General features: G+C 35.3%; 1 protein-coding gene across 1 annotated transcript in view; it reads left to right on the forward strand.

The window, feature by feature from the left end:
- Nucleotides 1-623: 623 nt before the first annotated feature.
- The window catches only part of LOC149770171 (transforming growth factor-beta-induced protein ig-h3-like), a 47957-nt gene continuing 32511 nt past the window's right edge, over nucleotides 624-16069 (forward strand). Inside the window, exons 1-7 of the mRNA XM_089949290.1 lie at nucleotides 624-892; nucleotides 2408-2512; nucleotides 6160-6294; nucleotides 10053-10147; nucleotides 10979-11172; nucleotides 14846-15037; nucleotides 15550-15700. Of these exons, the coding sequence (XP_089805416.1) occupies nucleotides 690-892; nucleotides 2408-2512; nucleotides 6160-6294; nucleotides 10053-10147; nucleotides 10979-11172; nucleotides 14846-15037; nucleotides 15550-15700 (1075 nt within the window). The 5' untranslated portion in view covers nucleotides 624-689. The remainder of the gene's footprint in view (nucleotides 893-2407; nucleotides 2513-6159; nucleotides 6295-10052; nucleotides 10148-10978; nucleotides 11173-14845; nucleotides 15038-15549; nucleotides 15701-16069) is intronic.

Here is a 16069-nt window from a genome sequence, read left to right on the forward strand (position 1 = left end):
CAACTGACTTATAAGATGTGTGATTTTCAAAATCGTTAAAACAGCACTTGTACATCGTTCAAAGATGCCGTCCATGTTGTCGTTGTTGTCTCCAGAAATAATACTAATCCTTCGTCATTCTCAGGCGAAACAAAAATGGGGAAAATCCACTTCACTACGATATAACATTGAACATTAGAGAAAAAATGTAAAGTGGATAATTAAGTAAAGTGTCTTTCTAAACAACATCAGCAATATCATTGACTTATGACCCCATCAATGGTAACAAATGGGCGAGAACGTTTCGTAATATCCGGAATGAGAACAAGTCATTGAATGTTTTGTACTGACCCTATCAAAACTTTCCTCGAATGACTCGTGAAATATTTTGCACAGAGGAGATAATTTCAAAACAAGGGTGTATGACACACTTAAAAATTAACACACCCATTGAGAAGTGCTTTTTCACGTTTTTAAAGTAGGAATTTACTTTTCATAAATTTAAGAAAACATTACTGGTCTATGAACAGAACAGTAATATGACAATATACAGCATCATTTTCTAACATGCATGTTATGAAACTGTTCCTGCATACCCCCCTAGAATGCTATTAATGGTACGTTCCTGGATGCGTATAAATCAAAAGCGGTGCCCAACTAAGCTTTGTGCCACATAAAGGAAACTTACTACGCAAATTTAACTACGAGGCATGAACATGGCGAAACCAACATTTTTAATTTTCCTTGCAGTTTTGGTGATAGAATTATTTGTTGTGGAGGGTGCGTTCGTAGGAAAACACAGACAGATCGGCCGACATGGTCACAGAAAGGGCATGTTCAGCGATTTGGCTATTCCCAGAAGACATCGGCTACAACGGGAGATGAAGCACAAAGAACCTTCTTTCTTTCATAGGCAAGTCTCTCTCTCTGTCTCTCTCTCTCTCTCATACACATGCTTAAAATGAATGCTAATTCTTTAATAAAAGTGTTTGAGCACTATGAAAAGTAAGATGTTCAGTTTTTTCTTAGAATATATTTCCATGCATGTTATCTTAAATTATACAAGCTGACAATAATCCCCAAGTATCAGTGTTTGAGTTACTTTTGACGATCCAATATCATAAACGCTTTTGTAAAAACTCATTTATGCATGCAATCAAACACATAGCTGAATTATATTATTGCTATTTAGGTTGTAATTTTGACATCGTTAGGTCTGTATGTATTCAAAATTGGTACCAGATTTTTATTACCAGAAGCGTTTTTAAATGCAGCAAATGCAAACACTAGATACGTGTATGTTTTGGTATTTGTAATCTATCCTTTGCGTAAATACCATCTTTGCAAAACATTCTGGCTGGTTCGTAAGTAAACAGGTACCTGACTTTTGATATTGGCAAGAAAGTACGTGACTTTATTTGTTTACTTTGAAACAACGTTTCCAGTTACACATATGGAACCAGTTAATACACATAATGGTTCTTGTAAATTTGTAATCCAAGCTCCCCACAAAGTCAAGGCCGAGTGAAAGCTTCTAGTATTTTCCACAGTGCGTTCATACCAAAGACCACAGTCCACCGCTTGTTATATTCCCAAACTGACCGCATTACTGTTTATGAAGCTGGATGATCTATTACGAAGAATGCCGGTTGCATTGGGTAGTCTTTGATTTCACCATTGAACGACAGACTCGAGGTTGTTCGGATCTTACCTTTCGGACAGTGGTGAAATCCAAGACTATCAGAATGCCAACGGCTCTGCCGGGGACAGTACTTGTCCAGATGTGAAAAAATCAGCGAAGAATTATTGCATGTTCTCCAATATGTCACAAACTGAACTAAGTGTGTCGAGCTGTTTTGAAAATTGAACTGTTCTTGATTACCAATGGATTGGAAATTAGCAGACGCAATTAGGATGAACTAGCAGGGTTGGAACTACTGAGGGGTGCAGACTCGTGTCTTCCCTTGTGTGATATTTTTACAATTACAGGTTAGACTCCTTATTTTCTTTGTAACCAACCCCTGTGCAACTGACGGAACATTATATTTGCACCACATGCCAATGCGCTAACTTGTGAACCACATCGCGTAGATGCTTTCCGATAAGGCCATGAGCAGACGATATTCAGTCCATTTTACCTGGACGATGGTCAACCTGAACAACTTATCTATATGCGACCATCAAATTAACAATTTTGAACAAGGCACACTGAGGAAAAATCATCTTGTAAATTGTAAATGTAGATACTATATGTATGCACGTTTTTGCCCAGTATCTTGGGATTCAATGAATTTATTTCAATTTGCTAACACCACATAAAATCAGCGTTAAATTAGCCAGCATACCACAGATATGGCTACTGATGACATCATTTGGTATATAAAAAAATTGTGTCTGTTTGTCTCTATCACATCGTTTTGTCTTGCAGACTGTTCCGTCCAGGAAGTTTCAGATTTGGTTATGGCTTCGATGAAAACCCTTTCTTCGATGTCTCCTTCAATTGGATGGATTCCAACAAACCATGGTATGAAGGGTAAGTTATAAGTTTATTTATTGAAATTTATTATAAATTTTGGTATTAATTATTATGTATTGTTCTTGAAAGAGTAAAAGTGTTCAGCATACATATACAGTGATGTTGGGCATTTCTGCACACTTAAGGTTCCGTCTCCAACATTGAAGCAAAACACATACCAAATTCAACCAATTGATGACAATAATGCAATGTTTACCATTTGAAAAGAGGCAAATGTCACCAAAATATTTTGTTCAAAATAATATTAATTTTGGGCATACAGGATAGCAACCCCATTTTCATGACTTGTGATATGTTGGCCTATTCTGCGCACAGCTTTGTAAAGATGTAATGTTTATCCATAGGGCTATAGAAATGAAATACATTACTTTGGACTGTTTCATTTAGCAATTCAGTCAAGTAATTAGGTCAGGTGTATGGCTAGTTTTACAAAATTCAATGTAACAATGCCAATAAATGGCAAGAGATATTAAGCAAGCTAAACCGATCTTGTAAAAAAGTTAGTAACTTAAGTGTTTTATAAAAAATAAGCTATTATGTGTTTACAATGTCTTGTTTATGGGGAAAAATTACTAAAGAATTTAGAAACAGACTATACGCCAGGGAATTTCTTGAGAATCCCATTCAAGCGACAAGTTGATAAGTTGGGTATCAGATGATTTTGTATGTGTGGAACAACTTCTTGCAAATTGGAAACTTGGATTAAGATGCAGAATTTAAGGTATACTCAGTGGCATCACTCGGGTTGGTGTCACCCAGTACGGTAGCTCATGGTGTCACCCCCATGGTCCTCTTTCCGTAACAGCCATACAGAATCCTTAGTAATGTCATTTTGGTGTCACCCCCTCTGATGGTGTCACTCGGTGCAGTCCGCATCCCCCTAGCGACGCCACTGCTGTGCCTGCTAGTCATGTATTTAACTATGATTGGTTATCCGCTTATGAAATCCGACTAGACCGAGCAGTGTGTGCTCTGTAAAATTTGCAATTTTTCATTTTGGTGTCACCCCTCTGAGATGGTGTCACCCGGTGCGGTCTGCACCCCCCTAGCGACGCCACTGGGTATACTTTCCATCTTTGATTTAATGTATTTATTTGTATGATTCTAAAAGATACATAGTAAATACTATTTTCTGGGTTACAGGCTCAAGAAGGTCATGGAGAGGGTCTTCATGTTGACATTTAGAAATCACATTTTCATATGCATTTCAGGTTGAAATGTGGGATATTTTTGTACACTTTATGAATATCACTTTTCTTAATTAAAGTATGATTGTTCTTTCTTGATACAAAATGGATTTTTGTTCCAAAATAATATGTGATCCAATGTTTATAAAAATGACATATCATTGCGCAGAATTACCCGATGCGCAGAATTGGCAGACATGGTGATTACTGTTATTTTAACCTTATCGTCGTACATGAATGGCTAATAAAAGACACCACCACAAGCATGATAAATATATATAAAATTTTTCGTAAACTTGTTCTCTCTTAAGACCGTTGTGAATTACTAAACAAAAAGTATTGAAAGTTACAATAAAGAAAACTAATTCCATCTGTTTTTGTCTCTTTACACAATGTGGATGTACTGTATATACTCGCTTATGAGACAAGTCTAATTGCAAACTGCATAGATCCAGATCTGTTGTTGCATAATGCACCAGCAGATCTGGGTTTGTGCAGTTTGTTTGGAGTAATCTGAAGAAATATTAAGCAAGATAGACCCTGATCTGCAGGAACATTATGCTGCTGCATATCATGATCAGTTGTTTGCAGTTTGACTCAGATTATAAGCAGGTATATATCGTATTGCAACAATAATATATATGAAGCTTTATATGGTTTCTGTCATAGTTTGACAAACAAATAACTAATAATTAAACAAACAGGCAAGCTGTTGAATGACACTCTGATAAACCTTTTATTAAGTATATAATACTGTGCTAAATGATAATTTCACACTTCCAAAATTGCATATATTTTAGTTCTAGGTACCATATGGAAGTTTGTACTGCAGTATTTTTTAGCATACCGTGACACTAACCACTGTATACCACATTTACCAAAGAGACCAACAATTTAATGTTCTGGGTCTGGCATTTTAAGAAAATATCCATCTGTCACTAGCTGGAAATTATCTTGCTTTGATTCATAGCAAAATAACACCATATTTTATCAATTATATCATTTAAAATTTTTTATCTTGAGATATAAAAAAAGAAAATATATCAGCTCAACAGAAAATTGCAGCCTCCTCCCAAAAATTAAATGGTCAATGAATTATAGTAGATGAATTTGCTACTTGTATATAAGATGTGCAAATTTTAATCTAAAAACTGTAACTAAGGTGGGATGATTCAGATTAAACTACAGTGGACACCCTGTTAAAGACATTGTGCTCAACTTAAGAGAGACTGTTTATAAAAATAGTGTTGACACTGAAGCCTGCAATTTGCCCGCTACACTATAGTTATAATAGGCTGGGAAACTGACTGGAATGCCATCACCCAGGCAAGATATTTATCAGAGAGGGCCAGTAAACATAAAATGAACTTTCTTAACAAATAAAACATTTTGTGGGCATGAGAAATTACGTAAAATTTTAGCAGAAATCAATTGTTCTAATGAAAATCAAAGTTGATTTGCAGTCTTACAAAGAAATACAAATACTTATCAGATTAATATTTGTTAGTAAATAACTAAAAAATGCCCTTTTTTCACAGAAACTTTTCCAAAAGTTGGATTTACCAGAATGTCTTTCACAACATCCCATTTGGCTACCATATGACATGTCAAAAATGTGATTAAAGGATCAATAATATAACTTATTTTTTTAATATTCAAGATCACTGTGACAAGTAAAACTGTATTGTAAAATAATGAACCTATTTTGAATTATTTTGTCCTGAAAATTAAATTCTTAACAAGATTATTTGTGAATTTCCATATATTACTTACTGCAGAAACTACTGAAGTATCATTACAGTGTAAGGAACAGTGACATGTATCACTGGAAAAGAATACCATGGTAAACCAGTATACTGGTAATACCACACACCTCTAATAGTCCTCATGTTGTAATTCATCTGATTTTTTTTATATGGCCACAAAAATTAACTATATTTGAAATTTTTTTGACTTTTTCATACATCAGAATGGTTGTATCCATTTCCAGCTGCCTTAGATATTGAAAATTGATATACAGACCATAATCTGATCTAGACAGGTGATTTCTTTATTTGACAATGATCTGCAAAGTAGTCAGATCAGAGTCTGGTTCAAGTTATCTTTGAAAAATACACATTAATTAATCTAATATTTAATATAATATCAGACCCAATGTAATATTCTTGTATTATCAGACCCAATGTAATATTCTTGTAATATCAGACCCAATGTAATATTCTTGTAATGTCAGACCCAATGTAATATTCTTGTAATATCAGACCCAATGTAATATTCTTGTAATATCAGACCCAATGTAATATTCTTGTAATATCAGACCCAATGTAATATTCTTGTAATATCAGACCCAATGTAATATTCTTGTAATATCAGACCCAATGTAATATTCTTGTAATATCAGACCCAATGTAATATTCTTGTAATATCAGACCCAATGTAATATTCTTGTAATATCAGACCCAATGTATGCTTCTCCCGCACTGAAGATAAGGAGGACCCAGAAGCAGAGAGTGAAAGTCAGATCAAGACACATCACATGTTCCAGACTCAGATCTGTGACGGATCAGATACAGCCTACAAGTGTACATCATCGTAAGGCATTATTATTTCATTATTATTGTTAATAATAATGAAGGGCAGGCACTTACGTTGTCCTATTTGTCTCTACTTTCATCTGTCCATCCATCTTTTCCTCCATTTAAAATATGGTCTCTCTCATGTACCATGAAAGCTACTGTATTTAAACTTAGGGATACCTTTTTTGAGTAATCTGTTGATCTGCACAACAATTTTAACATCTTGATAGGGACCCACAGAGGTTGACAGTTGGTGGTTGTTATCACTACTTCTGAATGGAAAGTCGTATTGACATGGGGTTTTCTCACAGTCTTCTTATAATATCTAGTTTGTCCTAAATGAAAATGAGACTGATTTGATGTCCAGTTTGACCATGACATCAGCCATATTGAAAGTCATACTATCACTTGTCCTGAATGAAGAGTCATATTGATGATATGACCATTCATTCTGATGAATGAATGGTCATATCAGTAAGGGATTTTCACTGAATTACATTTTTATGATGTTTTATTGATCCTAAATGAAATTGTGCTGTTTGATGTTCAGTGTGTGGCCATTTTGAAATCTTATTTTCACTACTCTTAAATGGAAAGTCATTTTGGTGTCTACTTGGTCATAAATGGGAATGACTAACCTCAAAATGGCCACCATGGTGACTTTATTGAAAAGATTGTTATGTCAAATGAATGGCTGTTTCAGCATGGGTACTTTTACCAATAGACTTAAGTTACCTTGAATGGCTGTATCAGCATGGCTGCTTTCACCAATAGACTTTTTATGTTTGCTAGATGCTCCTAAATGAAACTCGTTACACTTGTTTATCTAATATGGCTACTGTAATAAAAGTCTTACCATGAGGGGATGATCATTAGGCTTCTTCTAATGATTTATACTTTGTCCAGAATGAAAATGGTGCCAATCTGTCAGCCAGCATTTACACACAGCAGCTGATTAGAAACTCTTTTTATTGTTCAGGACTGTCGGATATGGTTTCATTACTCAGCAGTTAAAAGGAAGAAATGGTCTTACCTTTTCACCCAATTGGGCATCAGTTCCTTCCATCACTATTATTATTATTATTATTATCATTATTATCATCTCCATGCTTTCCAACAAGGAATTGACATCCTGTTAATCTGTACATCTGATTCTTATTAAAATTTTACTGTATCTCCAATTCCATTGAAGATATGAATGGAAACTTTGTAATTCGATAATGGTGATCAGTACATCTTCAATAGTTTTAAAATTTTGACATGACCTAACTCAGCTACGAGTGTGGAAAGTAGGTAACTTTTAAAGAATTTTTGCTATATATATGAAAGTTGGCATGCATCTTATCAAGGCCAGGAATATTACAAAGGAGCACAGCAATGTTGCCCTAGTGTCATAACTTGGAAGGTCTCTAGATAACGGATCACTCCATATTCATATATCTGTTTGAAGGGTATGAAACAATGAAATCAAATACAAGACAAACATTGGCCTGGGGGAATTCTCCTAATCCTCAGTGACCTGGGTCCATGATCATAAGTTGAAATCTTTAAGATCAACCTGATAATCCTGTATAATCACTTACTGGGCATGAAAATATGGAACATACTATAGTATTATTTATTTTTGTTGGGCTCAATTTTCGTGGGTACTTAAGTTTGTGGTTCTGCCTGTCAAAGTTTGCATATTAGTAGGTATTTAATTTCATGGTTTAACCTCTACAATTACCCAAAATAAAGAATACAAAAGAATAAAACTATGCAGATGCAAAAGGCGGTCACTTTAATGTTTACAACAATACTACCACCCATATGAGCACAAATCAGAGACCTGGCAAGTTCAATACTTTTACCGTGTTTTCGATCAAATGAATAACATCAGTTGAAGTGAACGCAGCCAACAACACTAAAACAATACTTCCATCTCTATGAGCACAAATAAAACACCTGTCAAGATTAATCACTTTCGCCATGTTTTCATTTGAGTGCTCAACATCAGAGGAAGCCGATGCAGCCAACAACACGAGGTCAGTCGGTTATTAAAGTATATATGAATGATCTCTTACTTAAACCACTGTCATCATCATAGGTGGGCCATTTTTTGTTGGGGATTTAAACTATTGAAAACCATGAAAATTGCTCCCCCATGAAATTTGATGATACTACAGTATGCAGTCAACACATTGTAACAATGTACATATATGTTCATCTACTGGACGTGAAAACGTGAAACATATGCAATATGGGAATATAAAGATAAGTGAGAATGGAGATATTTTTCTTCTTGAGAATTGTGGTTATTATTATTATTATTGTAGCTATTATTGTTGTTGTTTGTCACATATTACTTGACACAAGTAATTGGTCTTGTTTTGCATTTGTCAAGGTCTATTGATTGCAAACTTCTATATTTGTCTCACTCATTGTGCAGATACTGCATTTTCCATAACTAAATCCTTGTGATAAACTGTTGAAGTACATCATAACAAAAAAGGCATCCATCTAAATTTTTTCAGAATGCAGCATCAGCAAAAAGAAATTTTTCCAAATATTTCTTGGGAAATGATAATCAGGAGTGTCAGTTTGAGCATTGCCAATGGCAACAGATTTCATTTGAATGAAATTTAGTATTATCCTTGTCATTGACAGTTGGTGTCCCCACAAATTATTCAAATTCTGTACTTTCAGCTGTAGTAAAAGATGATGGTCTGTATAAAAAGGAATGCAATGGAGGTAAATCATTTGCAGTGATAATAATAATTGAAGTAATTATGAATTTCATCGTATTTTGTTATAGTTCATCACTCACTTTGTAACATTTTCTATTTCTGGAGATTAAAATAAAATAATCAATGCATGAATCAGAAAGAAAGAAGTTAAATGATGTACTTTCATGAAAATAAATCATCACTTTTGGGTTATCCCTTGGTACATGAAGCTTTGGTGCAAAATGTTTATCATGTGGAAAATCAATACACACAGTAAGTATAAATTTGTAGACATTTTGTAACTGTTATTAATATTTTGTGAAGCTGAAGTGAGCTGTGAGTCCAAGTGAAGATTATGGTATGATCCGCAGTGCCTTGCTTGGCCTATTAGGAAGACAGTTGTCTGGTTTGCTTTCTTTGGGATATTTGTAACTACTATTATTTTGTGAAGCTGAAGTGAGCTTGACTCCACGTGAAGATTATGGTATGGTCCACAGTGCCTTGTTTGGCCCATTAGGCAGGCATTGGTCTGGCTGCTTTCTTTGGGACATTAGACAGGAAGTTGTCTGGCTTGCTTTGTTTCACCCATTAGACACACAATGGTTTGGCATACCTAGTTTTGCTAATTAGACAGCCATTGGTTGGGCATGCTTTATTTCACCCTTTAGACACAATGGTCTGGCATGTCTTATTTGGCCATTTAGACAGGCATTGGTCTGGCATGCATTGTTTGGCCCATTAGACACAAATTGGTCTGGCATCCTCTGATCCATTTTTGGCAAACAATGGTCTGGCATGACTTGTATGGCCAATGAGACACACTGTGGTGTGGCATGCTTTGTTTGGTTCGTTAGGCAAGCAATGATGTAGCATGCCCCACTTGGCCCATTAGGCAGGAAATGGTCTGGCATCCCTTGTTTGGCCAGTTAGGTTGGAAAATTCCTTTCTAGTATTTAGGGTTACACTTGATTAGTCTGTTACATAAACCAGTAAATTTAATTACTTACTGAATGCTTAAGCTCTAATGAGAACTTATAATAACATGAATGACTGTATACATCTTTTCAAGGGCTGTTACTAGCAAAGGAAAAAAAACTGTGACAGAGATATATGAATGCTGTCCTGGATTCTCAAGGAAACCAATGGACCATGGCTGTCCTATAGGTAATAAACTTTTTATGTATCCTCTCTCTCTTGTCTAACGAGAACAGTAAATAAAACTTATCTGATATTAAGGATATGTGAAGGACAGAAGAATGGATAGATGTTCATATCCTTATTTTATAAATAGTTCATATACATTTATAATGTATATAATATATCAATTATTTTTTTTAAAAAGATCACATAGATCAGGCATGGACAACTGCCTCTTGGGTGCAGGCTGGATAAGTGATTTTTAAAGCCACGTCCTATGTTGTAAATTAAGAGATAAAACAAGGTCACAGTCCACTTTTTGCCCAACTCTGCAATAGACCAACCTGCCATAATGGTCATCTTTCATTGAGAGATATCCCTTATATCCAGCTAATTTTCTGTTCCCCCAGCTCTTACTTCCTCATATGTGCACTTCCTTAATCAGCCACATCCTCTAAGCAGATACCTCCAACGAATAATCTGAAGTGTTTCTTATGCCATCATCTAGCTATCAGAAAGAGATTGCACTTAACAGTTGAATCTATGTCTGATATAGAACAGTGTTTAAAGTCCAGAAATAAAACAAGCATGTGTTTCAGTGTTGCAGTATTTTATACCATAACATACTTGGCTGTTATGAATTCTCTGATGTAATTAATGCCCAGTTTGAACCCTGAACAACACACACAAAATTGTGTAATGCTTTATAATAATGAAAACTTTGTTATTAGAAATGTTTAATAGGGACCCTAATTGTTTATTCCAAGTGACTCATGTGAACAAAATAATGTGATAGCATGCATGAGATTCATGTTATTTTCCCTACATGCTGTATAAACCATGTCTTCCATGTTACAGCCAAGAAACTGCAAGACTTTATTTCTACTGCAAGGGAATTGAATCTCAATGAACTTATACGTGCCATTGAAGCAGTAGATCTGGTGCCTATGCTTACTGAGACCAACAACAGCTTCACCATCTTTGGACCCACTGATGAAGCCTTCCAGAAAATCAAATCACTGCCTCTCGGTGAAAATGAGGTCCCTCTTCAGGTATTATATCAAGCCTGGACTTGCCAGCATTATAAAGAGGTTTAAACTAAGCTATCATTTGAAGCATATCTATCTATCTATCTATCTCTCTATCTATCTGTCTTTCTGTTAGATAGAGATAGATAGAGGCAGATTAGATAGATAGATAGCTATGTATAACGGACTTCCATTTCCAGGAATCCATTTATACTACATTTGGGACTTTGGTTCTGAACTCCCACCTCCAATCGCAGGACTTCACTGATGCTGCGCTTTGGACTACAATGATACTGTACTTAATACTTTGATTCCAGAACTTTGCCACCAGTACCAGGACTCCACTGATACTGCATTGGGTATTTGATTCCCAACCCTCGCCCTCCAATCCCTGGACTCCATTGATACTGCACTTTGAACTTGAATTCCCAACCCCTCACCTCCTGGAGCAAATGAGGGCAAAGTTCAGATGGAAGTTGCTCTTACCACTCTCAAAAACAACTGATTCACAACTTATCCAGTTAAAAAGTAGCTGATACAAACAATCAACTAGTCATGTTTTTATGTTCTTTAAATCATGAAAATATTTTTGTACACTGAAAATATTTGTAGCAATAGTTTTTAGATTATTCTGATATTTGACTTCTTCAGCAGTAAAATTTGAATTGAAAGATCAATAATTGGAAAACTACTGTCATTAATGATTCAATTCTTAAAGCACAGATCGATGTTTTTGTATAATATTTTAATTCTGAATGTGGGACCATCAATGCTGAGATACCATTGTTCTGTTGGCAGAAGTGGTGGTACTGTGTGGCTGATTTTACCATATATGACCCTTTTATAGTACTTTTAAGTCCACGGTTCAAAAGGGCTGGATACTGTAAGACTGATTTTACTGTATATGCCCCTTTAACAGTACTTTAAAGTTCAAAGTTCAAAAGGGGTGGGTATAGTGAGGCTGATTTTACTGTATATGCCCTTTTTTACACTACTTTAAAGTCCAAAGTTCAAAAGGGGACGGTACTATATAACTGATTTTACCACATAGGCCCCTTTAAGAATACTTTCAAGTCCAGTGTTCAAAAGGGGTCGGTACTATGAGCTGCATATGAAGCATGATTTGTTGAGTATGTTAAACTTTTGTACTGTCAGGTGTAGATAAGAACACCTATTGGTCAGTCTTGATGTGAAATGAATAGCAGCACCCTCTGTACCTAATTAACGTTGACAGGTAGGAATACATTGTTATGCTTCACCTGTCAGTCACCATATAAGGTTGTTGTTGTTGTTATAGGGTTTAACGCCATTTTTCAGCACAAGATAGGCTGAACATGGCGGCCATTATAAATGGTGGAGGAAGAACCCAGGAAAACCACTGACCTACGAGAAGTTACTGGCAAGCTTCTCACATATCCACATTGGCCGAGCCTGAGACTCAAACCCACACAGAGAGAGGTAAGATGGCAGTGATCTATAACGGTGAGCAATTTAGACCACTCCACCACTTGGGGCCCCCACCATGCAAGGAAGTTTTCACTGACCAGTATGCAACTAAATCAATGATAAGGATTAAATTCTCTTCATGAAAGCTGAATTTAGACGGAAAGAACTTGGAACCCACTCACTTTTTTTGTAGTGGAAAGATTGCCTTTAAAAGGTATTGCTAGACAATGCAGAATGATAATTTTTTGATGGCATTAAGGTTTCTTTGTTTATGCCTCCAGATGATTTCATAAGGTTTCTTATGTATTCTTTCACTTCACTGATCATTGTTAGAAGAACTTGTGGAATGGTGTGTTGTCCATCATGCAGCCATCATCTTTTGTCCAGTGTCCTATATAAATCCTTTAGCACAAGTTTATTATTGCTACTCCTCCTAAACTACTTGGAGGATTGGTTTGAAACCTTACACACATTCATCCCATGGTCTATTTGGTCCAACATGACAATGGTATTGCTCACACATCCATTATGGCTGCCACAGTGGCCATCTTAAAAATCTTGTTATGGCTACTGCTTTGCCATGAGAACTGCCTTAAAAATCTTGTTGTGTTATGGATGATTATTATGACATGGATTTTTACCAAAACATTTCGAATGATGTCTGCTTTGTCTTAAAATGGTGCCAAACTCAGCATCCAGTATGTGTACCACAGCAGCTAATTTGAAATCTTGTTATCACAGGCAAATATCATAGATGGATTCAGTACTCTACAGTTAAATGGAAGATATGGTCTTATCTTGAATTCCTGGAAATTTATTTTGTCCAGTTCAATGTCAGCCCCACTGAGGAACTCTTGATAAGCTTACACAGGTCATAGACCAGAGGAGCTTATGGGATGGTCTTTCATCTATTGTCCATCCATCCATTTGCACAAATTTGTTATTGCTACTCTTCCTAAACTACTTAGAGGATTGCCATGAAACTGTACAGACAGATTCATCCTCTGGTCTGGTCAGTCCTAAATGAAAATGGTGCACTTCGTACATTTGTAAAATTATGTTATCACTACTTTATCTGAATGAATGATCATATCAACAAGGGGGTTTTACTGAATGACTTCTTACGATATATTGTTGGTCTTAATGAAAATGGTTCTGATTTGACATCCAATTTGCTGCCAGAGCAGTCATCTTTAAATCTTGCACTAGTCCTTCTGAATGGATTATCATGTCAACATGATATTTTCACTAAAAGGCTTCTGATGATACTTAGTTGGTCCTGAATGAAAATGGTGCTGATCAGACATCCATTATGGCCACCACAGTAGCTATCTTGAAAGTCTTGTCACTTCTTCTAATGAATGGAAATTCATACTGACATGGCATTTTCACCAGAAGGCTTCTTATGATGTCTAGTTTGTCCTAAATGAAAATGGTATTGATGTCATGTCTAATATGGTTGCCCAAGTGGCGAGCTGGACAAGCTTGTCACTAATTATTCTGAATGAATGGTCATATCAGAATGGGATTTTCTCCAAAATACTTCTTATAATATTTTGTTGATCCTAAATTAAAATGGTACTGATCTGATGTCCAATATTTAAACATCTGGGAAATCTTGATTTCTTCACTACTCTTAAATGGAAAGTCATTTCGACAGAAGGTTTTCATCAGAAGAGTTCTAAATGAAACTGACAAACTTCAATATAGGCGCCATGGTGATTATCTTGAGAGCATTGTTTTAATAGACTCGTATATAAATATGGTGCTTTCTCAAGTAGATATCTAATGATACCTATTTGGTCCTAAATGAAAATGGTGCCAGTCATATATCAGTATGGTTGCTACAACAACTGTCTTGAGAATCTTGTTGTCACTACACCCCCTTTATTGGATGATCATTATGGAATAGGGTTTTCATCAAAAGACTTCTGATGATATCTGCTTTGTTCTAAATGAAAATGGCGTCAATCTGACGTTAATATGTCCATCACAGCAGTGAATTTGAAAATCTTATTATTGCTGAAGAATATCAGAGATGGTTTCAACATTCAGCAGTTAAAAGGAATAAATGGCCCTATCTTGAATTCCTGGAAATTCTTTTCACCCATTAAAGAGCATGAGTCCCTCTGACGAACTCTTAAGTTTTTTTCTTTAGTTTGGTCTATTTTTTAAACAAAAAGAGTATTACCTTCTGTAATTTAATTAAAAATGAGTCAGAATGCAATAGTGATTATTTTCTTTTTCCAAGGACATGGACAGTATGGTGATTGTATCTGAGCAAGCGACTGATGCCCTGCTGCAGGATACCAGGAACCTGGTCCTGGGTCACTTAGCCCTGGGGACACTGACCAGCACTCGGCTGAAAAACAACCAACTTGTTGAAACAGCTAGTCCATTCAAGAGCAAAATTAGGGTGAATCTGTATGATTCGCCTCAACATGTATGTCTGTTTTTACATATACATGTATGTCTGTCTATATGTATGGATGGACGGATCAGTCACACATATATGTGTTTGAATGGAATATTTGCATATAATTACGTATGTATGTATGTTCATATGTATGTATGTATGTACATATACATACACACATGTATGTATGCATGGAATGTTTGCATATATATATACTTTTTATGCATTTTTCATGGATGGATGGATCATTGTTAATGGATGAACTGATGAATGAATGGATGGAGGGATGGATGGATGAACAAGTAATATCATATGAATGGATTGATGATGAACTACTGTGGGATCAATTGATGCATTTTTTAAGAAATGGTTAAAAAATCAAGAGAAATGCATAAGGTTTTTGGATACTTTAAAAAAAAGTTATGTCTGGAAATGCGAGTAGAAACTATTGTTCATATTATTTGATTGTTTCAAATTATTTTCAGTAATTTGCATGAATTAGCATCCTTTTTAATTGACGCATTGCATTTTTTTTCAAGGTTATGACCACTGACTGTAAACGTGTCATAACTGTAGACAATTTGGTTCTAAATGGAGTGATCCATGTTGTGGAAGAAATCCTTCAACCAGTCACAGATTCACTGATGGACAAAATCAGCAGAAATCCAGACCTCAGTTATCTCAAAACAGGTATATTCATAAAATTTTCATGCATTTCGTTGCCAAAAGAATGTTATTTTCTTTAAAAATTTCATCCATGATAATAGCAATGCAGTTATAAAATATTTGTATTGGAAATGATTGACCAATAACAATTTAATGTTCTGAAATGCAAATTTACTATTTAACTGAAATTTAATGATAAGAAATTTATTATTTACATCAATCTAATTAATTTTAATAGCTTGTTGTCTATGTTTTATACACTTTTATCTTCAGTAATGTTTTGATATATTAACCCTACAGTATTTGCTTTATATTCATGACATACAACAGACATATATATAATGGGTGAAATAAAATAAAAAATAGCAGTATTTTCTCCATATCAGTATTCAT

Source organism: Sinohyriopsis cumingii, unplaced genomic scaffold, assembly GCF_028554795.1.
Source record: "Sinohyriopsis cumingii isolate HCF-2022 unplaced genomic scaffold, ASM2855479v2 utg002554l, whole genome shotgun sequence".
NCBI lineage: Eukaryota > Metazoa > Mollusca > Bivalvia > Unionida > Unionidae > Sinohyriopsis > Sinohyriopsis cumingii.